At 40.4% G+C, this 26946-nt stretch overlaps 1 protein-coding gene across 6 annotated transcripts in view; it reads right to left on the bottom strand.

The window, feature by feature from the left end:
- Nucleotides 1–258: 258 nt before the first annotated feature.
- sept9b (septin 9b) overlaps nt 259–26946 on the bottom strand; it is a 72920-nt gene continuing 46232 nt past the window's right edge. For 5 of the 6 annotated variants that reach the window (XM_042433202.1, XM_042433209.1, XM_042433195.1 and 2 more), the window contains 9 exons: nt 17369–17554; nt 12863–12991; nt 12639–12720; nt 12149–12286; nt 8248–8365; nt 5316–5411; nt 4911–5007; nt 2535–2586; nt 259–2428 (listed from right to left, as the gene is read on the bottom strand). In XM_042433202.1, coding sequence (XP_042289136.1) covers nt 2206–2428; nt 2535–2586; nt 4911–5007; nt 5316–5411; nt 8248–8365; nt 12149–12286; nt 12639–12720; nt 12863–12991; nt 17369–17554 — 1121 coding nt within the window. In that variant the 3' untranslated portion in view covers nt 259–2205. Of the gene's footprint in view, nt 2429–2534; nt 2587–4910; nt 5008–5315; nt 5412–8247; nt 8366–12148; nt 12287–12638; nt 12721–12862; nt 12992–17368; nt 17555–18351; nt 18446–26946 lie in introns of those variants that run through there. The other variant, XM_042433236.1, reaches the window with a different exon arrangement.

Below are 26946 nucleotides of genomic sequence, written 5' to 3'. Positions count from 1 at the left end.
TGAAGACTTAACAATTATGAGACAAAATACGATGAAAAGGTTCTGAACTAATTAAAAAAACATTGTCATTTTAACCGTAGTCGCTAACGGATGAAATATTGACGTTTTCATGCTCTAATTAGCTCAACCTTGAGAATCATCGGCAGCACCTCTTTGTTGTGCCTCTCTACGCTGAAACTGAATAAAGTTTAGAGCTATTAAACATTTCTCTATTTGCTTTTTTTTTTTTTTTTGGCAAATCAAGACAATCAATCAATGTTAAACAATAAAAATATCAATCTTTATTCTTTGAGATAGCATATCAATTTAAAACCTTAAGCTATAATACCATAACAAATTACACAAGAACTATACAACAGTAAACAAAGTGTAACCCAATATCTTTCTCTTGGTTTATGAAATTATTATCTGTCCTGAAGGCAAGTATGCAATTATTTTATATTTGGAGACTTGACGAGGCAGTGCATACACTGAGTATTTTTGTTAGGAAATTATGAGAACGTTATAAATTTAGACATAGCCTCTAAAATGTCCCTTGAGCTTGTAATTTCACAAAATATTAACAAAAAAACATCCCAGTTCCTTCTGTAATAGAGTGGCATCATGTACAAGGTTTTATTTAAAAGGTTTTTGGCACAAATTCTTCCTCTCAATGGTAATAAAACATCCTCCTCTGACAAAATGCTTTAAGCTTGCAATGTAAATGTCACTGCTGTAAATATTATCTATCGGCAGGATCAGTTGTAATTATTAGTATTCAAAGTACAAATATAGACGACTTCTGTACTTCACTAGCAGGTAAATCGGTGCTAGTTATAACGCAGCCTTGCCAAAAGGATGCAACATACTACATGAATACAGGCAACAGAAACACTTTCTAAACCCAAAAAGATCATCACTCTTTAAGACCTGCAGCAAACCTCTGGAAGCCAACAGCTGGAATGAAAGATGAATTAGTTGAATTCCACTAAACATACACATAAATAACTATTCATAAATCCATTCTATGTACTGCGTGTGCTTCTCTTTAGAACAGAAAAAAAATTGACTTTTATTTGGTTTACAGTCAGTAAAATGGACAAAACGGCTGCACAGATTCCTCCACAACCCCCCCCCCCCATCTTATATAATAATATTAGAACATGAACAACAGCAATAAAAATACAATAGTAAATAAGCAATGTAAAATGCAAGGTATGACTGTATTACACGACATCGGCTTTATATAGAAAGAGACGGGATGGTTTGGCAAAAAAAGGGGTTTCGAAAACATCATAAAACAACGGAAAAATGACACGAGGACTCGTTTTTCCCGAAAGCTGCTCCACACTAATGCTTTCTTTTTTTAATTTGCAGTGCGGAGGTGTCAACAATATCTTTACTTCCTCCATAACACTAATCTAAATATCTCTACTTAACCCTAGTTTCTATACAAAACTATACACCACAACACAAAGCGGACCAGGCCAGTGGCACTAACAGTTATTTCTACTTTAGAGCTAATCTAGTTATCATCTGATATGCTGTATTTCATTTGGAGTCATGGTGTTATCTCCTCATCTGGACGGCCCCCATCAGACCAAACCTCCTGTCAACCGAAGATCCTGCAAAAGTAGTTTATAGAAAAAAAACAGGATATTTTCCTCTGGATGCTCTTTTTCCATTATACTCATCTATACTGATCAAAATCTTGTCTATTGTTTCACTGCTGAGTTACTTAATCTAACTTGCAGCTGCTGCAGGCCTGACAGCCAATGGATGATCTAAAAATAAACCCAGCAGCTAAAGCTCAGTTATAAGACATGAGTAAATTAAATTTTGTTTATCCATGACTTGAGAACTTTCACGGTTTATTTTAGACGATCCTGTATGGAGATTGTATCGGTCGAAACAAGAGCGGACGAGAAGTGTATGTGCATCTTTGCTCAGAATCTAAATGATGAAAAAAGATGGAAAAACTTGCTGCAGGATAAGAAATGTAGAGTGTTAGTCTGAGTACTGTTTCTTGTTACTTATTGATAAATTAAAAGCTGTGGTTTAGGTCTGTTTTTTTTTTGCCAAAAAAGTCCTTCTAGGAATTGAGTGTGTGTTTGAATGCGTGTGGGCTTGTTCATGTAAACAGAGAAACAGATGTGTGAGTATAAGTTTTGTGCCTGGCTGTGTCCTGATGTCATAAATTGGCGATTTTTCTCCGTACAGGACTCTCTACATCTCGTGGGACAGGGCTTCATGCTGAGCAGCCACTCCGTTGGCCTGCGTGGCGCCGGGCTGCTCCTCGGGCTGACCGTTGGTCTTTGACTGAACCGCCGCAGGATGGTCAGACGGCGGTTGAGAGTTGAAAAGGGCGTTGGATTCATTTAACCGGCGGACGCGATACGTCTCATAGTGGATGCTGCCTGTGATGTCCTTGATGTTCTGCATGTGTGTCCTGAAAGAAAGAAGACACTTTTATGATGACAGCAAGTTTTGCCTGTAACTTCAATTCATTTCAACACCTCCACAAGATAAAAGAGAGCAGAAGGCTGGTGTGATACCTGATGAGGAGGTCTCGCAGGTAAGCAAACTCACAGTGTGCAATATTCTCAACTGAAAAAAGAAAGAGGAGAGAAAAGAGGAGCGTCAGTAACTTGAGAGAGAATCACAGAAAATCCTGACAGTACAGTTTCATCTCTTGCAGTCAGGGTGAAATAAAACTTTACATGCACAGGGAAAGAAACCCCAAAACATGAGGGGTGATCTCTCAGATTCCCCTCAGCTACTTGCAATTACTTGATGCACCACAAGATGGTGGTGCTGCTTGTAAGTCAACTGAAGGGCATCCTCTCTCATGTCATCTGCAGCAATTTTCTTAAGCCAAGATAACACACTCCTCCACTTTTGAGTAATTTAATACATCTCAGCTCTCCTCTATATTGGAGAACTTTAAGTGAGACGTTTTAACAAGCTCCCCGTGACAAGCTGCCGGTGCCTCCAGTAGGGCTAACACATGTTTGAATTATAGATTATGTCAAGAGTGTAAATGAAAAAAAAAAGGAGGGTGCTATTTATGTAAAGCTTTGAAATCCAGGGGCAGGAAATTAAATTCCCTTTGAAAGGAGGAGAGTGGAATAACTGCTGGGTCTGTGAGTGCTGATTAGTCTCGTCGGGGGAAAGTTGTAAAGACGAACTGTGCTGGTATCTCCTTTTTACTCACGGGGGAAGTATGGAGCACCTATATACAATATATGCATTTAAATGCATCCCTACTCTTTTTCCTGCCTTCATCTCTAAAAAATAACTTCTGATATATAGAGACTTGACTTCTGGCGTCTCCTCCGAGGTCTAATGTACGATGTTGGTGCCGACAAGTCCAGCAGCCCGGCGGCTTCCTCTCTCCTCCTTTTCCTTGTTCCCTCTCTCTCCCACCCCTTGGCTTTACTAGAATGAAGCCATTGTTCTTTCAGTCGGACAAGACGGCATTTGTCCCGCAGTCCATGTACTTCACCTCTCTCACCCCGCAGCTCTGTGGAGTTAATTTCATAACGCTTGCTGAGAGAGCAGTAGCCACCTTCGAATTCTAACATTAAAAAAAGGGTTCATGGTGTTACCTCTAAAATGTCATCTTTTTGGGAAGAAAAACAGCCTTGTTGTAGTTTAAACTAAAAGGCTTTACTGTGATTCCAATAAGGCAACATGATCCTTCATTTGAACCCAAATCATAAAGATACTTGTGATGTATTTATCATGTTTATAATCTTTGCAATAATAAATTGATTGATATCCCTCTACTTCATGCTCGCTGGCTCACACTCGCAGTCCGATATCTTATTTTAATGATTTGGAAGACTTGAGCAATCACAGAACTACATTTTTCACTTTACATCTTAGATTCACATTAACATGCACAACACATTTCTCACAATGTCTGTGAAGGCCAAGTTCCTTGTAGACAATGATTACAGACTGCGGTTCCTTCTGAATTACAGATCAAACAGACAAGTAGCTTTTGAGATCATACAGTCTGAAATAATAATTTACATGATAGAAAAGTGATTACAGTATTTATATTTTACAATATAATATAATGATTATATAATGAAGCCAATATCCCACAACTCAGTATGCACCTCGAGAAGAGTGTGCTGAAGAATGTCCTGAGAAGGAGACAGTGTTAAACAGTGTCCAGACCTCCTTCACTTGTCTTTTTGTCCTCCAATCATACTGTCACTCCCCGTCCAGACAGACGTCCTCTCGATCAAACACCCCCACAGGTGAGAGAGGACACTCACTTGCTTATAACTTCTTTGGCAAGGTGTGTGTGTGTGTCTTGTAAATCTCTCCCTCCTGTCTCCTCTGTCTTCCTAGCAACAGTCGTCAGAGAGACGTATGTAAACAAATGCCTGGTAGTGGAACGGTTAAATGAGCTGGCCAGATTTTAAAACTGCAGTCCGTAACTTTCCACATGTCCCGTGTCTTCTTTGGGAAACTGTTTTTTTTTTTTTTTTTGGTATGTTGTGAATATGTCAAACACCAAGCAGGTAATGTGAGTGTGATTTACTGTCTACTCACTATCATTTACTAAAGTGATGAAATTAGACGGCCTTGGCACTGTCAACTGCACAGATGTGACCCAGGTGTAAGCGCGGTAAATTTGCCAATTCAGTGTTTGATGCTCCACCGTACAGATGGACGTTGTAAAGATATATTAATTGAATTATGTTATGATTTTTAAGCTTTAATTGATGCTGGCAGTTGCAGCTACAGTACATATGGCTGATTTGTGGTTAGACTGTGAAGGAACATACATTATCCTGCCTGGTGACTCCATTTCTATTGTCTGTTTGGCAGAAAAGTAACCAGCTGTGCCTTTGATCGTGTGTATACGTGTGTGTGTGTGTGTGTGTGTGTGTGTGAGGATTTATGTGTATTACCCTCTATGGTGCCCCACTTTGTTTTCCTCCCTAGAATCTTCTTCCCATTCACCTGGTACTCCTGGTCACTGCCCACCACAGCAAAAGGGATCATCTCCTGTTGAGCGCACAAACACACGCACAGCCATCGAAGTGTTACCAGCGACTCGTTTTCAGGTCATGCTTCAGTTGGTTATCTTTGCTAGAACAAGACGCCGTCTTTGTGACAAACATGGTTTTTAAGATTTCCCAAAAGAAAAACAGGAAATAAAAGACGACATTATATCCAACAAAGGCTTAAATCTGAATCTGCAAAATACCCATTTGTGATTTGCTACAGAGTGTGAAGTGCTGAAACCACAGGAGGACATCCTCTATTGTGGTTGTTGAAGTCTGAACTGACTGAATTTGACAATGTGGACTTACCCTGATTTTGTCATTGATCATCCTGTCCTCTGCATCCTCGTCAAACTCTTTCTGGGGATAAACATCAATCCCATTGGCTCGCAGCTCTTCCCTAATCTGCACAAAGCCAAACACAGTAACACATAGGAAATTAAATGCACAGTTTGAGTAACTGCAAACTTATACAGTATATAATGTGATATTTTACCAGGCTTTAAAGTCTACATGTCTTTAGAAATATTTGTTTTGCTGAATCACGATTACACAGAGGCAAATGTTTCCATAATGAGCTGAAACCGAGACTGAAGAAAGGGAAGTCCGACTGCCAAACACAAACAGTCTATCAGGCCAAAACCCTTCATCCGTCATCTCAACATCCCAGCAATCACTCTGCAGCCCACACCCAAGTCAATCAGCCACACACATACATAAGTGGGACTAAATCTGTTTACATACGAGTATTGAAGTTTGGGCCGGGAAGTTGGACAGAAGCTGTTCTAAAACACTAGAGGGCTTAAATAAACACTTGGTCATGTTATACTCGTGTTGACATTAAATGGATCTTAATATACTTGACACAAAGGAGTTAACACAGAGGTTAACCCACTCTTAGAAAAAAAAATACATCCAGACAGAGGTATGGCTTATAAAACGGCCACCCCAATTCTCTGTATGTCTTTATAATGACTGAAGCTCAGGCAGGAACGCAGAAAAATAGACAGAAGCTTCTGGAAGAAATGTCCTTTTAATGAATGACTGTTCACTCCCACAATTACTACTCTGACAATTTCCACTTGGTCCTTGATCAAACATTTCATTGTTTATCCTTGGAAGCGTTCTCAGGGTTACATTATAGGATGCAAACCAAGTCAAATTCTACAAAAAAGCCACATCAACTGTTGGTTGAAGGAACGCGAACAGACATTCACAGCTAGACACTGAGGCTGAACATTTAATAAAAAAAAAAAAAACAAAAAAAAAACCCTCTTATTCTGTTTGCATGTCAAGTTGCTACAGGGAAAATGTGGGGGGAAAAAAATCATTTGGCACGAGAGGCTTTTAGTCAATAATCTTCAGGGTCATACAGAGCATGTGCGGCCAACCAAAACAACCCAGCTACAAGCCCTGCGGCTTCCATTCTGTGCCAGGGCCTGGTCCAGTCCCTGCTTTGTTCTTATTGGCCCGTGTTACAAGCATCAGGGGGAAACCGGTAGCCAAGACACCCATTGTGCTTCTCTGAAATGAATAAAGCCGTTAGAGAAGTCTGTATTCTTGGACGGAGGGATGGAGAAGATAAAGCAAGTGATGGAGGAAGGCAGGTGGCTGTCTGCCTCCTGAGTCCTGTCGACTGAAAATTATCCAACAGAAACACACTGAGGAAGGGATGCAGCAGTGACCGTTACAGACTCAGGCCAAGTGGAGCAAGAAGCTGTTGGAGCAGGGAAAGCCATAACGAGGATGTGAAGAATGTGAGGTTAGGATTATCAGCCTGTTAGTTTTCTACAAATACTATAACATTCCAACTAAAAGCAAAATACACACCTAGAAGAACATCAAGTCACAAGACTAGCCTACTGCTAAGTTAAAATCTGCCTTTTACATGAGCCTGAACACCTTTCCTTTAGTCTGGATATGCATCTGCTGACTTTGGCCTCGTAGCTTTTGTTTATTGCACCACCTGTTGCAGCTCTCGCAATTTAAAATTGAACATACAGGAACGTTGAAACCAGACATTTTTTAAGAGGAAAATGTCCAAATTCTCTGATTCCAGCTTCTTAATGGTGAAAACTTTCTGGTTTCTTTAGTCTTCTATGATAATGAACTAAATATCTTAAGGTTGTGGACTGTTGGTCGGGACAAAAGATGACATTTCAAAAAAGTCATCTTGTGCTTTGGGAAACAGAAATTTTTCACTGTTTTCTGACATTTTAAAGATCAAACACCAAACACAAAGTACAGCTGAGTCTGCTGATGGGAATGTCTTTAGTTTTGCAGGTATTTGGTTGGAAAAAGTCATATTCTGACCTTGTGGGGATCACAAAAGCACCAAAGTCATTAGGGTTAATGTCTATACCTTATTTCCTGGGAATCCACCCAATAGTTAATTAGATATTCCACAAAAAAACAAGGGATCATCAATCAGTAGGATTCTTACTCTGGGGATCACAAATCTCTGGACAAAATATCACAGCAATCCATCAAAAAGTTGTTCAACCGACTTATATTTCCGTCCCTATACAGCCAAATGTAAAGAGCTTTGACAATCACAGAATATAAAAAGCAGTTTACAGAACTTGGATTATTTGCAGAAATAGTCATATTATTTACTATTTTTACTTAATTTCCAGTTCTAGCCTCTAGCTTGTGTCAGAGAGGTTCTGTCTTTAATGTACCCCAGAGTGGAGACCTCTTTTACGTTGGTCGACTTGTACAGTCACCCTGTAAGTCACTGGTAATGAGGGGCCTGTCTGTTCAGTTGGCAACTGGGCAGTGGTTCCCCTCGTCTAAAAAAAGAGCCAGACTTAAGCGTTGTGGAGAGCAGTTCAGTAAATAAGTACTTCAAATAAATAGCTTAAATGCTTCCGTCTGGACTGAGCATGTGTTACAGTTATGTTGATGGTACAGTATTTCCCAGGATAGGTACAGTGTGGGTTTGCCCAGATGGCTTTTGTTTGTGGTCCCTGGCAGCTCTTCATACTGTATGTTACCGACCTGTGGTTGTGGAGGAACATACATATGTGTTTGTGAGGTAAATCCGCTGACTGTTTGACCTACTGATGCATTTATTTTAAGCTTACGTTAAAGACATGCTATAGGTTATTGCAGGTGTGATGGACGGTACAATTTAAAAACAGATGAATGTATGAAATTAACCAAAGTCACATGGAAGAAATAGCTAACACATACACACAAAATATATTTTAAGACACTTGTAAAACCATCCTCCACTCACCGTCTGCTTGAAGTAGTCCCTCTCCTCCAGGGTGAGCGTGTCGGCCTTGGCGATGACGGGGACGATGTTGACCACCTTACTGAGACGCCTCATGAACTCCACATCCAGAGGCCTCAGACTTGAGGGAGAACAGAGACAACAGAGTACACTTAATTTCATGCATGAATGTACGTATGTCACTACTGTCTGTTGTTGAGCACTCCAAATAAATCTTGAGCTGCAGAAGGAGGCAAGCGAGTACAGAACGAAAAACATTCAAGTTACAACATTACAAATACATGCATGTTTGCACACAGAGCTACCAGGATGTCAACTGTATCCCTTGACTGAAAATGATCACTGTGGAACAAAGAAAATATCTTCCACTACAGGAAACTTGAGCATGTTAATTCCTAAGACATGAATGTAATGAAACACAACAACCACTGGAGGGCAATCATGGTCTATTCCATTACTTTCAGTCTAACCAGGTTTCTGGTAATGACACTCTGTATAACATGCTACTTTTTTTTCCTAGACTCTGGCACTATTTTCCTGCCTGTCCTTGAATGATTTCTGTAGACTGTAGAAAACACCATTTCCAAGTAAGGCTCTTACTCTTCTCCTGAAACATGCTCACAATTGCTCCTGGTAAAGTAAAGCAATAATTAGAGCCGTCCTTGCGTTAGTCTACACTGTTCTACACTGTAGCTCTGTTCCCTCGTGTTTCCCATTTCTCTCTCCCCTTCATGTTTTTTTTCTGTCTCAGCATTGCCTCCAGTTTCTCCTCCAGACAGACTCCCCTCATGCTGTCTGCTCTGCCCTCCAATTAGTCCCAGCCAAGCCAGGCCAGCCTGGTTCAAAGACCCAGGGGCAATTGGAGGAGAGGCCTAGCTGTCTCTACACAGAGACTGACAAGCATGTCACCATGAACGTAGGATGAAACACTGGGGAGCATGTGAGCAACAGAGTGAAGACAAAACAGAGCAGCACAAAGGTAGAGGGAGATGACACAGTAAGCTGTGCATTCAACCAGAGACAGAGACCATTACACTTTATGCATTTTTCATGCTCAGGGGACAACTGGCATGTGTCATATGGATGCAGAGAATAGAAGCGTGGGATAGCAAGAGATCAAATAAAAGGAAATTGGAGGTTGATGTATCAGATGTGAAAATCAGTGTGAATGTCAGATATAAATTGGCAATTGCGTAACTACATGCATAAACTGTATATGTTAAAGATGCAAGGATGTACAAATAGGCATGTGAGCTACCTCATATGCATGACTGAGCACATGTATCCTTGCACACGAACATATGCTGTACAGACAATAAATATGCATGCACATATGCACAGATGTACACTTATATGCACGCACACACAAACTGTCCTATATATGTAGTTAAGAAAAAAAAAGTCACGTATATATAGACTGAGATAAACTCTGTGGTAAAATGAAAATAGGAAAAAAAAGAGCAAGCCACAGTGCAGATTGCTCTCCATTCCCTTCCTCTCTTTTGTAATATATCAGAAACCAGCTCTGAGTGGATGGAGAGTCAAAGTGCAGCCTTCTTTTTTCTCAGGAAGACATGTCAAACGAGGTAATAATAAGACTGCCCGTAGGGAAAATAGTGTGGCTGACTTTGCCATTATCGGGAACGATCGCTGATGTCAAGACTGTGTTCTGCCTCAGTGACCACTGTTCATCTATCTGAAACCACAGAAACAACTTAAAAGCAGATTGCTGACGTGCAAATGACTTTAGAGCTGCGATAAATACAAGTTGCTGTTTGAGATGCTTCAAACAAAATGACAATCTAAAAAAAACAAAAAAAACACAGCAGATATCCAATGATAGTAGCCTGTAAGAGCTACCAGGGAGGTTCTGTCATCATTTTCCTGCCTGTCATTCTTGGACTGAGGTCACAAGACGGAGGCATCCACAGGCTTTTGGCACTGTGTCTGTGTAATTTCTGATTTTCTAATTTCAAGTGTTACTATGTTGTTTCGTAAAGGTTCAAACTAATCTTTCTATGCAAAGAAACATGTGTGGAAGCCCTTTCTGAGTCTAGATATGCAATACCATATGCAAACAGACGCACAAGCAAATCTGTCTGTTCAACATACATTCATTTCTATGTCAGGTCACAATAGTAACCCCAACCGATGTCTCCTTTGTTCTCCTGCCTACTGTATAAGTTTCTGGTTGGCTGTGAGAAAGGCAGCACTTCCTGACAGATGTTTGCATCTTTGTTTTCAAAATGAGTTTTCATGTTTCAGTAAAGTGTGTGTGTGTGTGAGAGAGAGAGAGGGGTTTGGGTGTTATGTGACAGACGGTCCATACTGACAAAAATGTACTGACTGAACTGTGCAGCTGTAAGCAAGACGATACACAAACACATTCAGGGCATCCACATAGTGTAGGTACAAGTGTTAGCATGCCCCCCTCCCCACTTCAGTCCACAACACATGTGCACACTGCTTTACCGAAACAAGGGCACACACACAAATTCTCTGAAGTAGCAGCTGTGGTGACATGAGCAGATGATGAGGGGGGCTGTCAAACAGCGGGGCACAGAGACACACACTTGTCATCCCCCTCTCACAGAGAGAACGTTTAAGTGCACAACTGCGCAGTTACTGGTGCACAGAAACATGAGCCAGCAGTGAATGGAGCATTCACTGAGATATGGGGTCAGATAGTTAATGAATGTGTGTGTTTACAGTCTGTGTACATGGGTGTTTTTTGTGTCTTTATCTACATCTACTACCCTATCAAGATGCATTATCAACTACAGTAGAAATAGTGTGTGTTTAGCCTTGTTGTGCATCTGCTTGTGCGGCTGTGTGTCCTTCTCGACCCTCCTTGCACACCAGGACACACAACTCATTGCTTTTAAATCAAACAAATTACAGAGTAGATTTGAAGAAAATAACCACTTACAAAGCAGCAGGACTAATGTGGTTTGCATTATCTCTGCAGCAAACGTCATGTAAGTGAAGCAGTTTCCACCTGGTTGTTTAACAGAAGACATGCACTCTGCAAGGACACTGTAAGGACACTTCTGGCACAAGATGTGTCTCAGCTTTGTAGGAATAAAACCAGTCACGTCAAAATTACAGCATCATTTTTACACTGACTTTAGTCTACTAACATCATTTATTCTGCTTTTGCACCAAATCTACTCTTTTGCTGGCACACAGGCTCACTAAAATGTGCTAGTCTCTGACCACTCTTATGTTGGATTCTACCAGAAATCGATCTGTGAACCACTTTGAGTCCCATCTCTCTGTTCGGCAACAGTAAACATGTTCCAGACGAATAATGAAGGCACTGTTTGCAAGATGAATCAATAATCAAATCCAGACCTCTGATGTAGCATTTTTCCAAATTAAATTCAGCAGAAAAACTAATTTAGGCGCAGTGATGCACTAGTTTAGGAGGTTGGCAGACTGAGGCAAGTTAGACATGGTGAGAGCACACAATTTAACATTTTAGTTGTGAATACAATGATCAGTATGCCTGTAATCAACATGCTGAGGTAGAAGGTTAGCATGTGTACAATTCATCCTATTCAGGATAAAGCACTTCTGCATTCTGATAATGGCTTCGCTCTCTCTACCTTAGTCAATAGTGAGAACTAAAGAGTCCAGTTTCTTTGTGAAACCTGACTCTTCAAGTGATACTTTAGTGTCTCTGAGGAGAGAATGAGTTCCACATATGGTCGCTAGAGAGGGAGACAGACATAAAGAGCTGGAGAAGAGGGGGGGGGGGGGGGGGTGCTTAAAAGCTGTGGACAGACAATGGGTCAGAGGAGATTCCCAGAAGGCCTGATTCATCCCTGCAGCTGTGGGATGTGGAACAAAACGTTTGGGACTTAGTCACAAGGGTGTACGTCTCTTTAATATGCGGTCTTACCAGTGGCCAGTGGGAGGTATGAAGTATATGCAGCAGTGCACCCTGGAGTCTGGGATCCTCTTCTTCCTGTTGATGTTGATTTCCTCCTGCAGGTAGGCTTCATACTGGTCATTGATGAATTTCATAATGGGCAGCCAGCTGATGAAGGAATCAGTTTGAGAATGAGAAGCTAACTTTGCTTTTTGCCAATTCAGTTTCTGCATAACAATGACATGTTTTGCCATTTTGCCTTTTTAATTACTGTAACAAATCATCAGTCATGTTTTTCCCATCACAGATTCTGTGTTTGTAAAACTGTAAATTATACTGGTTTCTGCACATTTTAGCATGAAATTTTCAAACATAAAGTCTCACAGAGAGATGCACATATGTCCCACTGACTTTGATAATAGTGTAGATTGAACACTGGTAAGAACCCACATAAATGTAATGAAGGTAATGACTTTTCTAACAGCTACTGAGGCTTTTAGATGAAGTAATCTCAGCTCACCAGTTTTCATTGTTGATCTGATCCCCAAAGCCAGGAGTGTCAATTACTGTCAGCTTCATCCTCACTCCTTTCTCCTCAATATCTGGACAGGGAAAAGTTATTTTGTCAGTATTTCTTTTGGACACACACATAAAATCAGCAGCATGATAGAGCAGCAGGAAACACACATATTAAGAATAATATTATTTAAGGCTGCAGGCCACTAAATGTGAGTATTGGCGTACCGTGACTGATGGACTTGATCTCGACAGTCTTGGGGATCCTCTCCTCTGTGTTGGGCTGAACTGACTTGCGGCTCACCTTGGACTTGAACAGTGTGTTCATCAGAGTAGATTTCCCCAGGCCGCTCTGTCCTGCTCAGGAAAACACAGAAACACACACAGACACACACAGAGACACAACAGTTAGAGAAAGTTGAAACTCATTCACTAGTGGTTTTAATCCTGGAGAGTCACAGAGGCAAACTTGGTGAAGACAAGAGCCTCATTCAACCCAAATACAAAAAAAAGTTTCTTTTAGGCTTTTTCTCCTTAAAAACAGTGAGACTGAATTTGCACATTACATCAGCCCTAATGTATGGATTATATCCTGTGTGTGTGTGTGTGTGTGTGTGTGTGTGTGTGCACTCTGTGTGTTAATGGACCATGACAATAGCAGGACAGCTGCAGGGTCAGACGAGCCAGCTGTGGAGGCCAAGAGGACAGATGTATTCTTTGGACCACACACACACACAAATGGGACAAATATTCAAAAACCATTCTTAACCATTTTAAGATACATACATCTTTTCATCGAAACCATCAGGGGATGAATTTCCTTCTTTTCTATGTTTGACATTTACATATCATTGTATTTCTGATATATTGTACAGTAATCAGAAATTTTAAAATGGAGAAGCACATCAGGGCTGTTACATGTTTGTTCCTTTTTTTCCCAACAGAGAAAAACAAACTTCACCAAAACAACAATTTTTTGACTAAATGTGAAGTGAGGATTACTTTTGTTTAATATGATTTTGGCTGCATTTTTGTGGCTGATGCCAAAGTGGATACCATACATCAAAGTGTATATGGTGAATACCTGCACTCTATCCATCCATAAACAACAATACTTTAAATTATAACAATGATGTAACATTCTTTTGCATAATGCATAATTATCAGGATGTGCAATATTACATTCTGTGGTTACATTACATTCTGCATTTATTAGTTAATACAAGAGTCACAATATATAGCAATATACAGTGTTGCACTGTGCACACATGAAGAGTTTAAACACCCTCTTAACACACTTCGTTTGTATAAAGCACTGAAGAGTTTGTGCTTTCAGGACTCATAAAATCAAGATATTTTCCAGGAGCAGATCAAACTAGTCAGAGTGTGTCTGCAGGGTGTCCATTTCAGAAACAGGAAACTTTGGTTTCACAGTGTTTGTGCATTTGTTTGTTTAGTGCTTAGAAACACACAACTGCAGAAAATAATGAAGTTCCATCAGATCAACAGAAGGATAGTGTCCACTACAGTGGACACATGTTAGCTTGTTAAAAAAAAAAGAATATGGGTTTGTTTTCTTTTGAAATATTAAGAAACTTTCAAAAAAAGTTGACTATTTTAGTTCTTTCCCTCCCGCTCTTTGTTCACAGCCCCTATGGGCATCTACTGTGGCGTGCAGAGCGTTGCCAAGCTGCCAGGCCCTGTGTGACTCCCGAGGCGGCCTTTTCCCAACACTCTCTCTGTCTCACACACACACACACACACACACACACACACACACACACACACACACACACACACACACACACACACACACACACACACACACACACACTTGCTCTTTCATAGACACTTTACATGCGGTCTACTCAGTCACATGCATTCACAAGCACACACTCACACACACAAGGAGACACCCAGGCTGCCCTGGCTGCCCTGGCTGCCCTGGCTGCCCTGGCTGCGTGGTGGGAATCAAAAGGTCAGCTGGCTGAGGGCAGGGATTAGGCAAATGTATCTCGTAGAGGAGACCACAAGGGACAGAACCAAGACCACAGCTACTCTAACCTTTCACGTCCTCACTAACCATCAAAGAGAGAGAAACTAGAGTCACAAAAGGTGCTTTGCTTTTTACACTTCATATTTTTATCCTGTGTAGCAACCAAGAATCTAACAAAGTATCTAACTGCATTGTGTAAGGGGTGGACACCTTTACGATCTCATGCAACCCAGTGACTGAAGAGTGATGAAAGAAAGTCAAACATCTAATACACAAAGGGATTTAGATGTTTTTTCTCAGAATTTGATAAGCCAAACCTAAAAGGCAGGTCAGTTCTGGCCTTGAGGTGAGAAATATGACTCCGATGAGGTGTTAGGCAAGTATTCGCGATGTAGAAATGCAGGTTTCCTGCAACTATAATGCACATCTGAGAAAGATTAAAGACAGTGTTGTTTGACTTTTGTACTTTACTTTGTTTATTCCCACAAATAAATATTCACTGAGTCACACTACACTGCCATCACTTTCTCACAAAAACTGTCTTACATTTTCACTTCATTCCCCAGCATCCATAAAGCTATTATGCCTCTTTTGATGAACAATATCAGTCCATATGCAACAAATCATTGTTTGTCATTTTTTGCAGATGTCTCCTTGGAGTTGTGTTGACATGCCATCTAGCTGTGTGCACAAAACACCATGCCGGGCGTAAAATCAAACTGACTGCATTCAGTAAATAAGCCAACATGAACCAAACAAACACCAAGGCTTAAAAATTTATATCAGGACATTGTTGAGGTTTTTCAACACACTCTTATTGCGCAAATTGTATTTCTATGAAAGTTAAAACACATTTTGACATTCCTTTCTCTGAGAAGAACATGCATGAGTTTCTATTTTATGTGTGCCTGCATGCATGTATGTACATTACACAGCTGCCTGCATGGATACTTGTGTGTGCAAACGTGTGAGTGTACACAGACTTGATGGTGGCACCTAACAGGCGGTGTGTTGCAGCTCTTTAAAGGAAGTGTGAGCACTCCCTCAGGAGTGTATGCTTCAGCTTGTCAGAGTAATCGCCGTCATTATGCCACTTTCTCTGCCTGATAGCCTCTTTTTATCCACTCCAGAGTGTGTGTATGCGTGTTTGTTGGTTACATCATAGACACACAAAGAAAAAGAGCTTGTTCAGGGAGGCACCGTGCTGGCTGAGGAAGAAACACACATCCAAACACACACACATTGTTTCTTTTCTTTGCTTTTTTTGCATCAAAGGACAGCTGAGGAGTATGGAAGATTTGGAGAGCTTTCATGATAAATGTAATAAGAAAAAAAAAGGTATTTTCTAGGTCTGAGAATGTGCAAACTAAGCGTGCATTGCATGACTTCCTGCTTAATGTGACAGTGTCAATATGGGTGTGAGTTAAGTGCCGAACTGTATACTGCATTTTACTTTTTTTGGCGTAAGGAACAGAGCCTAACTTGCTACTTGCTTTGTTCTGCATTTTATGGTGTTGCAGCATAATTTGAAAATATTTATAATGGACACCATCTGATCTTTTTTTGCTGAATTCAGTGCTGAATCAATAACTGTCATAAACATAACCCATTTGGAAGCAATTACAGCCTCAGGTCTTGTTGGAGACATCTGTGTTGATTTAGATTTTAAGATAGAGTTTGATCCAAACCTAACATGAAGCCGTAATCAAGCTCAATGTCAAGCTCTAGGTCAGGCTGAATTAGAAGGTAACTAAGCCAATCATACACCATACTACTGATACCATACCACCTTTTCTCATACATATTATATGTTTATATACAGTATGTAATGATATTGCATTAGCCACACGTTTGTTAGCTGAAATACCCTGAAATACCCCTAAAAAAAAATCTACTCAGAGATATTAAACAAACACGGGTAGACAGGAATTTTGAAGAGCAATGACCAAACCAGCATCTAACAGGTCCAAAGTGACATTTGCAGCTACATCTACATGCGGTTTAATGTGCTGCAGCTCTAGATGTTTGCTCATGTTTGTAAGTTAGATGAGAACAACAGGGTATTGTTCTTGTGTTGTGTAGCAGGATGCAATCAGGCTCAGTGCGACCATCTGTTCTACTTATGGTAGAATGCCACATTATCGTTTTATACAAAACTTGATTTGCTGTATCGAATGCAAGGACTCCAGCCATGTAAGTAGAAAACTAGGGAGCGCAATCATGAAATCAAAGAATTTAAAATATATATTTCTCCTTTTTGGCATCTGATTGATTGATGGAGCACATGGGACAGGTGACTTACAGAGCAGACATGTACTGTATGCTGCAGTTTAATTTCAGTTGGACTTTCAGGGTAGGGAAAATATTCACATCCACTTTTCACTCTGCTATTGTCACACTGCTTCCTGTAATGGCACTAAATGTTGCCAATGAAGGTAAATTACTATTGCAAATTAGTTACATATGAATGTAATTTGTGGGAGACCCGAGGTTAATTAGACAAAATAATACCACAAATGCAGGAAAAGTCAAGGGGATTGAACACTTTCTGAAGGAACTCTAGGATATTGTGAATAGATTGTTTTTTTCAGACTGTAAAGAGCAAAAACCTCATTAATGCAGAAGTTGTTCTACGTCAACTCATGCTCCCGCTTTTGGGAAATCAAGTTGCAGATGAACAAATCAAACTAACTGAGTGTTTCATTAAATGATAGCGTTGATGTGCATATCAGACTCACCCACAACCATGATGTTGAGCTCAAAGCCCTGTTTCATGGCCTTCCTCCTCATCTGCTCCAGTATGGCGTCGATGCCGACATAGCTGAAGTCGCTGCCATGGGTTTTCTCCCCCTTACCCTGTGGGTTAGGTTGGTGGGGCTTTGCGGATTCAGACATGTTGCCGTGGCTCAGATTGACCTCTGACCCTGAAGGATGCATAGAACAGAGAAAAGAAAAAGAAAGAAAAAACAGATTTAATGCCGATTTCTATGTTATAAAATGCAAAATGGTATTCCAGCAGTGTGCAGTTCAGTCTACAAAGTAATTAACTAAACTGGTTATAAAAAATGTAGGCAGCGACTTAACAAAGCAGCTGCATCACCTAATACACAAATGCAAGTGAGATCATATTAACTGTAGAGAACAGAACACACACACAACACAAAGTGTGAAGACCATAGAAGATACTGATCTGAGCTGTTCATTTCCTGTGTGAAACAGGATACACCAGTTTTAAAATGCACATTTATGAGCAACCGCCATTTATACAAGACAATCTATCATGTACAAAACCTCAAGAACCTGTACCACCAGGGAGACAAACAGATGTGTGAGCACACTCACCATGACGTGACAAATTTCCCACTCACTGTTGCAAAAAGATTTTTTGGGTTTTTTTTCAGCAATCTTTACATCAGTGCACTGTAACTAAACTAATTAATAAATCATATGAGAACAGGAACACATCTGCTACTTAATATTAAATAATAAAAATATAAATTTCAACCTGCAACAACCTCTTGTTAGCAGCACAAACAGACAGCAAGAGAAATTCAGACTTTTCAGAAAGAAATTGCCAGTTAATTGTCAATGGACGTTAACAATTAACTGACAAGCACAGCTGTAGATTAGAGGTGAATCCCATAATCATTAAAGAATTAGGAAGACAAAATAGACAGACATTGTTGGGAGAAAGAGCTGCCAACTACAAATCACAGCTTACCTCACTTGAGGATCAGTTGCTAGAAGATGAAGGCCGTGTGCCAAGGCACTGTTGCAACAAGCAAACTAAAGCACAAAACAAGCTAGCACAGACTCGCACTGTTCCTGATGTAGGAGGAGACAACATTTCCTGTGCTATAACTGAAACTTGTGGTATGGTGTGTGTGTGAGGTTTGCAGTCACAGACATTACAAACCACAAGTGTATATACCTGAAGCTGACTGGAGACAGCTTATATCCTTCTTTCTTTCTGGGTGAGCAGCCTGCAGACAGGTACAGTATACCTGGAATAGTTTAGGCTCTTTTTTTTGGGGTCTATTATTTTTCTCAAATAACAGAAAAGTGAGAGTTCAAAATGCCAGCATCTATAAGCTTTTGTTGCTGAACATAGAAGCCTTTGTGCTTTTGATTTGTCGGGCTGACATGACACAGCAACAGCCTGCCTGTAACACGTTTTTGCACCTTTGTGCCTGTTGGTGATGTGAACATAAATAATGCAGACATGACCGTATTTTCTGGTATCAACTCTCCCGCTCAGATAAGATGGAAAGTGTGAGATAGAGGGAGATGAGACAGTGGGAGGTTGTAAGAGACATTTGATCTCGCTTAGAGTATCAATTTTCCAGTTTTTTTTACTACAACTGCAAGTACAAACTTTCCACAAGAAAAAAAAAGCTTTAGTGTTTGGCTCTCTGTGATTTTTGTCCTGAGAGAAGTGGAACTAATAACCACTTAATGCAGCCTCTCCAGCACCGCGGGGGCTTTTAATTTAATGGCAACAACTGGGACTTACACACACAAAAACAGAAACACACCTTTACAAACTGTGTTGATGGTATATTTCAAAAAATCATCACCTTTACTATTTTCACACTCATTATGTGCACATGAATATGCACTAACATCACAACCTCATTGTCCTACACACTTGCACACCTTAAATATCCAAACTCCTGTGTGTATCGCTCGGCTGAAATATCTTTCAATACCTTTTTCTTCTCCAAGCAAGACAAAAAAGCTACAATGTTGGACTGTGAGGGTTTATCACACCTTCAACCGGCTCCATTGTATGTTTTAGTCTTTCCAACTTTCATTTCCCAGACAGATGAACTGTGCTGTGATACCATATGTGGCTTAACCAAAACTCAATAAATCCATTGCTAAAATCTTAGGAGAATAAGAAAAATCATCCCCTCTGTGCCCTTCGTCAGTCAGTAAATGTTCAGAATATGAGATGTTTTTGCACAATAGATTTCATAACCAAAGAGGCAATTTCCCTTTGTTCTAGGGCATTGATTTTATCAGTAACAGGCAATCCTAACATTCAATGATACAGTTCAATCCATGCTGTAATATGAACCTTCTGTGAATACTGCATCGTGGTGGGCCAGAGTTGATTTAGTGCTGCACCGTTGTCCTCAAGAAACCCAGCACAGAAATGTAGAGCCTTGGAATCGATACAATGTTCCTGAGGTATTTGGATCGATTTATCTTTAGCCCGCGAGATGTGTTTGCAAATGTTTGCATAAGTGTCACAAAGAGTCATTTGGCTAACTCTCCACTGAACACTTTCGCGTTGAGCCCAGTTGCATCAGTAGCCATTTGAAGGGCAGAATGTAGATTAGCTCTAATGACATACTCCAGGTCTGCAGCCAAACTGTCTCCTGGGCACTGTGACCATTCCAGCCTCAGGCCATCTGCAGGCTTACATTGTAGCTCTCTGAGAATAGACAAACAGTCACACTCTGGCAGAGACAAACACACATTAACACATGCAGTGTTACCCAGCCTGACGACCACCCCGCTGCTTTGATATTTACTTCTCCTTCTAATTTGGTCCAGTTGAGCATTTTTGTTTCCAACAGCGCTGCTTTGCTAATGAAACCTCTTTCATTCTCAAGGCTGTGGATGAGCTGGCCATTTGCAAACATCGTCCACTGCTTTGTTTTTATATAATCATTTATGTGCCTCGTGTACTCAAGTGAGAGGCCTGACATTTGCAACCACAACAGCCTCTAAAGTTCTTTTTTTTTCATGAGTTAGATCTGCAGCGGAGCATTGTAATGTTCAACAAAGAAAGCATTAACAACATTTGCCATGGCAAACTACGTTTCTGGATGAGTAAGTTCACTACAAGAGACTTCTAGTAGGCTATGACTCAAATCACGACTCAGTAGCCTCAACAGTTGAATCCAAACTGTTCTGTGTTACACTCAAATGAGACAGACACAAACGATGCATCAAACTAGAGCAATGTATCCAACATGTAAGACTCCTGTGGAATAAAATTCCTTCGTTTTGTTATTTAACGCAAGCCAAAAACAAGCCAAGACAGTGAGCCAGGGGAGTTCACAGTTCATTCAAATGAAAAATATAGGAAAACACATTAAAATATTTGGCCTGCTTCTATTCTTGCCTCATCAATACAAATGCTCCAAATGAAACTTGCTTCAATTGCAAACAGATGTCAAGAGTGAAGATTTCTTCCAATAAATAAACTTATCGGATGATTTTTTTTTTTTTTTTAACCTCGTGACATGAAAAAGCGGCACTTTAGGATTAGCTGATTTTAGAGCTTTGTTTAATGAATGGAGATGAGTTCAGGCCCTCTCTTTGCATGAATGGATAGATCCCATCAAAGAGATGACTCCAGTCCTTTATCTCCAAATGAGGGCACTTGAAGTTGAATGGGGGTTATTTGAGGTTTTATCATTTGCATTTACATATATATATATATACATTTCAGAAGATAACATACCCCTGTGTATATATGGTCTGCATTAGGTAATCTTTAGAGCAGTTAAAGCCATATTCTCTGCAAAGCAAAATAATCGATGTTGTTGTCTCGTTGGTGAAAAGTTCCTGTATTTCAAAGTGCTTGTATGTCACCCATACAGTACTAAAGACATCCTGCTGAGTGTCTTATGGTAGATGTTTGGTTTCCTGTTTGCCCATGAGGACTTTGCAGCAGACAAAACCACAGCGTTAACTTCCGCACTAGCAATGTTTGTTGCTTAAAAGGGGCAACCCGTCCAATTTTGCACATGAAGATTAGTTCATTCATTATGACGAGTACTACATAGTCAGTGAAAGCAATGTAAACAGTGTCAGAGGGGAGTATTGTCAAGTCTGAGACAATAACGTCACCAAGGTAATGTAGGCTTGGCTTGGAGACTTCAAATTTTTTTTATCAGAAAGTCTGCATTAAAAACTGGAGCTGTGATGTTTGAAAGGTGTGGACATTTACCAAGTAGGGAGGATTTAATGAAAAATGCTACTAATATGAACGGACCAAGTTACGAAGTATTTGCGCTTGTAGTTTTTTCTGTGCTCACAAAGTAATTCTTCTGATGGCAAGTGGATGCTGAGTTGTCTTAGGATATGGAAAGTAAACCCCAGGAAGACAGATGAAAGAAAGGCTTAATGAGAGATTGTAGTTGAGCTAGTTGAACAGAGGCTAGCCTGAATGAGACACTATGACTTTGGGGAATAAAAGTTAGGATATCTTGCCTTCTGCTGCATCCATTTTTTTTCTTAACCATTTTCTTAAAAATCCATCCACCAAAAGTCCTCCAACTTTATGGAAGCACAATACTAAATCGCTGGAGGAACTTCTTTAATACCTTATTATTCCTTTTCTCAGTTTCCAAGAGGAATATTTCGGCTAACCATCTTTCTTCTTGCTGTCTTCTGAAAGGCTGCACACTTCTACTACTGCCTCTCGGTTGTAATCTCTACATTATTGTAGACGGGGTAAGAGTTGTCAAAAGATCATGTGCAGTTTTTCGAGACTGTATTCGTATAGTTGCCTCGGTAACATTAAAGAAGAATTCCTTTTTTCTTAATCCTAAATGCCTGCATAGCTCTGCGGAGACCAAAAAACACAAAACTGCTGTCAGGCAGATTTCTTGCCTCGCCTCGACCTTCATAGAAAAGTAATACATCACTGAAAACTAAGTATGTAAACATTCAGCTGACAGAACTCAATAACCGCTATCCTGAAGCATCAAACCCACTTTGTTCCTTCCTTTAACTGCCCTGTAATCTAACCCTCCTGGAAAACTAACACAGTGTTCCCCTTCGATCAGATACAGTACGATTCGCTGTTTCACCATAACACCGCTGTTTCACTATAACCCCTCCCCACTTCATATCTACACATAACTCAACACTCTATTCTAAAGCCCTTCATTAAAACCCCATCAGGCACATCACATCCAACCCTACATTTAATATTTACCGAGTGAAACTCGATCACACCACAGCTAGAAACAAAGCCTTCATTGTCTTCTGGAGAAGCCCCCTAAAAATACCAAAGAAATTCAGCTTCCTTCGATCCATGACTGCCACTTCACCACTTTTCAGCCCTGCTTTAAATTACGCAAGAAGAAAGGTTTTTTCGTATGACAATATCAGTATGGTAAATGTGCTGCAGAAAGGGAAAGAAAACAGGGGATTAAAGAGAGAGAGACAGAAGAAAATCAGTAAACTGATTCATGGCAGACGCAACATGTCATTAGTCTTGAAGCGAGTGAACTGTTTAAGTGGTGCGGTTGATGACTGACTGTACATAAGGAACTGGCCTGTGTCAGGGGATTTTATAGCTGACCATAATTTGTTTTTTAGTCATGGATTCAAACAGTTTTTGCCATCCTAAAGTTTCAATATATGTGCTGCATTCATGCTACTCTTTTGTTCCACCTTTAAGATGAATGTTTGGAAAATCCGGCTGCTGTTATGCAACCGGATACAGTTGCGAGGAAATGAGGCCTCAACAATAATAAATTATTTTCTCGTGTTCTCTGTAGCAGGCACATAAAATGAGTTTTGTTCCATTGAGACACATCAGAAAACCAAAAATCAGTAATCAAATGGAGAGTTGCAGCTTTAATCCTAAAGTAGTCCTTCACCGAGGACAAGAAAGGTCTTTTTATCCGCATTGGATTCGCCTGAATTTTATTTTCAGTCATGTGGGTCATGAGTGCGGTTGTTTACTACAAATAACAGCCGTCTAGCAAACAATACTATCTTTGATGAGAAAATTTGTGGGATGCCCAAATCTTGATCATTCGTTTTCTTAAGTAAGTCACAGATAAAACAATTTTTATCAAGTGGACAAATTCATTTTTTTTTCTCTCCGGTGGTGATGCTTGTAGTTAAACGAGGTAAACTTGGGTTTTTTCTCTTCATCCTCGCCTTCAAGTCTAAGCATATGGTCAAAAGCTGTCCAGTCACTCCTTGGGGGGTTGAGCTTTGGGAAAAGAAGGTATCATATCTGTTATTCCACTCACACCGTTACTGACAGCTCTTAAATTCTCTCTGCTATTTGAAAGCGCCGTTACTTTTTAAAAACATGGCTCCTATGAAACCCCTGAATCTCTGCCCTGATTCACTTCAGTTGCAATTTTCCTTTTCCTGTGTGTGCGTATGTGTGTCTCTGCTGTCCACTATTTTTTTCCTCTCTCTCTCCCTCCTCACTCCCTCTCTCTCTCTCTCTCTCTCTTTTTTTTTTTAAAACCGGAGATGACATTTCCAATGTCCCCTTGGTGGCTCCCTCTAAAAAAGGTGGAGATCAGTAAGTTTTATGGCTGCTGCCGTCTGGCGGAGATAGATGGAGCATCCAGAAAGAAGAGGGCAGCACAAGAGTTGACCGACAGTGATAAGTGTGTCACATGAACACAGGATTAACATATGCACTATTTAATATCATCTACAAATTTTAATGGAGAAGTTTTATGAAGACGGTCAGGCAGAGAGCTTTTTTCAGCCAGAGTCTGTTCTATTTTAAAACACATGACTACTGTACCATTTTCAAAACTATTTTAAACACATAACTACCATTTTCTATTTTAATTTCTTATTTTCCTGGAAATGAGCAACGATATTAATACATTTAGTGGAACGCAGTACGACACAACAGTGGCTTTCCCCCCCAACGGTGACAATAAGGCACACAATCTGTTGTGCAGAGCGTACGGCTCACACCCGCTGTGCATTCGAGTTCAGATCGTTAAAGCTATAAGTATGTTTCACAGGCAGAACTTTAAAAAAAAAAAAAAAAAAAAAACTCCTTTAGGTCATGTCAGCAAGTCATTACAACAGATGTTCTTTTTAAGTTAAGATCATTTTGATATAAAAGCATAGAGACCGAACAACATTTGCAAAACAGCTGTAACGATGGAGATGAACTTAAACTACACTTGGAGAAGCAGTAAAAATAAATGTAAAAGCTGAAGAGAAAACGGCAAAAAATTTGAAGCAATAAAAACTACAAACACTACAAGTGTGGGCCATATTGGGTTGATGCCAATTAGCAACATTAGTCAGCTATACAGACGCCTGGCAATCAGCCTATTCATGGTTTAAAACACATGACGGTGCCCAAATCACAGGTGCATTGGTCAAGTGTGAAAGTATTCATGTCAGTTGCTACAGTCATAGGCTAAACATATGAACAGCAGTCACAACAGCTAATATCGCGGCAGTGATTACAAAGGTACTAGCTTCAAATGTCTTTTTCCCTTCAAAGTCTCTTTCCAAGAGGTGTTCGTATTATTTTGTCTACACCCTGTAACGGTCTGATATTGAGCCAACCACAATTCTGAAACACAAAGTCTTTTTTGAAAGCATTTGCCAGTTGTTGCCTGGCACAGTTGACTTCAATGTCAACTGTATGCATGTTTTTAAAAAAAGGAGCACAGGCCAATAGCTTAATGCTACGCTGCGTTGTGTGTGAGGGAGATAACATGATGGTGTGTTTACAGTAGGTAGTGACAGAGTGAGGTCGACAGAGTGGAGCTGGGAGGATGGAGGAGGTTGTCACTGCGGGCTGTCATGTACATCCAAGAGGAAATCCCTCTAATTCAATCCCTCATCCGTACTTTGAAACCAGCAGAACATGCTGATTAAAAAAAAACCCTGACATGTTTCTCCATCATAACAACTCCCCACCATGTAAGACGATGAGGTTCGGTGAAGTTCGGTGACGTCTAGGACAGTCGCAGCTGGCGCAGACAGACATCGACACTTCTGAAAAGGAACCGAAGAATGCTACCAACCCACTTCATCTTTCAGTCTTGCGTCAGTCGTGTCGGCCCACGGAGAATGCGACCCCTGGCCTAACATGGAGCAAAGCAGATGGTGTTGCTCGGTGTTTAAAATACAGCTCTCCACATGGAAACTTCTGGGAGTGGAGATAATGACTTGTCCCAAAACGCCTCAAAAAAGATTTAAAGAGTGAGAAGAGAGGAGAGAAAAGGAGCTGTAGATGGAGGGGTCAGTGAGGTTCGCCCGGAGAGAAATGTGAAATAAATGCTACAATAACAGCAACAGGCGGAAAAACACAACAAGAGCGAGCACAGTTTGGATCGATAGCTGTAAGTAGAAACTGAGAAAATGAGAAAGCAAAGCCGAACGCAGCAGGGGAGTCGTTGTGGTGCCGAGTAGCATTGTGAGAGCCCGCTGATCTGGGCAGCTTTCAGTACTGTAAAGGCTAACCGACCACAGCCGTAACTCAAAGCCCAAACATTTCTGAGAAACATGGAAGGGGAACTAGGAGGGTCCAGCCACAGACCCATCCGCAGCTGCAGTAGGGAAACTGGTACAGGGTAAAGGACAAACAGAGCCCGTGTGCAGTAAATCACACAACCACCAAGTATGAAGTGGGAAAGGAGCCGGCTGGTTCGAATATTTCATCGCTGAAGGCTGTGTAGCGCTTAATGAGAGGAAATGAGAAGCATCGCATTGTTCAGAGCCGACTCTGAGATAGTTCTTCACCACTTAGTTTCACATGAAATGTACCGCTGGCTTTGTCTCTTTATTAGTTCACTATTATACCTCTAATACATTTTAATGTTTGGAGATACATGAGAGGGGACAGAAGCAGTAACAGAAGTCTAACGATTCTGTTTTGAGGCCTCAGTGAAAGGAAAACCACCAGATGTTTGGAAATGAATGAAACTGCTGCCCATATCTCTTAGAAATAGTCAAAGAAAAATCTTCTCTAAATGATGCCAAAATCTACAACTACGTCTATGAATCCAAGCGTCAACAGCAGCAGAGAAAGAAACTGAAGAAACAGTTAATATGTTGCAGTTTAAGATGCAAATGTTTCTATACTTCTATACAGAAACCAACAGATGATCTGTACTGTTAAATGACATGTTCTGTTTTTTTGTGGTTTTTGTGGTTTTCTGTTATTTATGTACTGTTACGATGCCGGATATCTATGCTAAACAAGGTCAAAGTTCCAAAACTTGAGGTTAATGTGTGTAGAAATTCCCCCTGTGCAATTCTCCCTCAACTTTTGGAACTTTGACCTTGTTTAACATAGATATCCGACATCGTAACAGTACATAAATAACAGAAAACCACAAAAAGCATAAACGGCTGTCTGTCCTGTAGCTCTGTTGCTAAGGTTGTTACATGGGTTGTTCACGTTGTCCTCTCTCATATTTCGCATTGGATTCCGCTTGAACATGTACGGGTGTGTTCGAGAAGTTGACATTCAAGTAAAGAAGGAGAAAATGAAATTGTTCTACTACAGTTTGTTTCATGGTTTGTTGACGTTGCCTGTGTGGGTTCACTGGGAAGAAGG

The sequence above is a fragment of the Thunnus maccoyii genome, chromosome 2 (genome assembly GCF_910596095.1).
Source record: "Thunnus maccoyii chromosome 2, fThuMac1.1, whole genome shotgun sequence".
Lineage (NCBI taxonomy): Eukaryota > Metazoa > Chordata > Actinopteri > Scombriformes > Scombridae > Thunnus > Thunnus maccoyii.
Note: the sequence above shows the minus strand (reverse complement) of the source record. Positions and strands in the feature narration are given on the sequence as shown.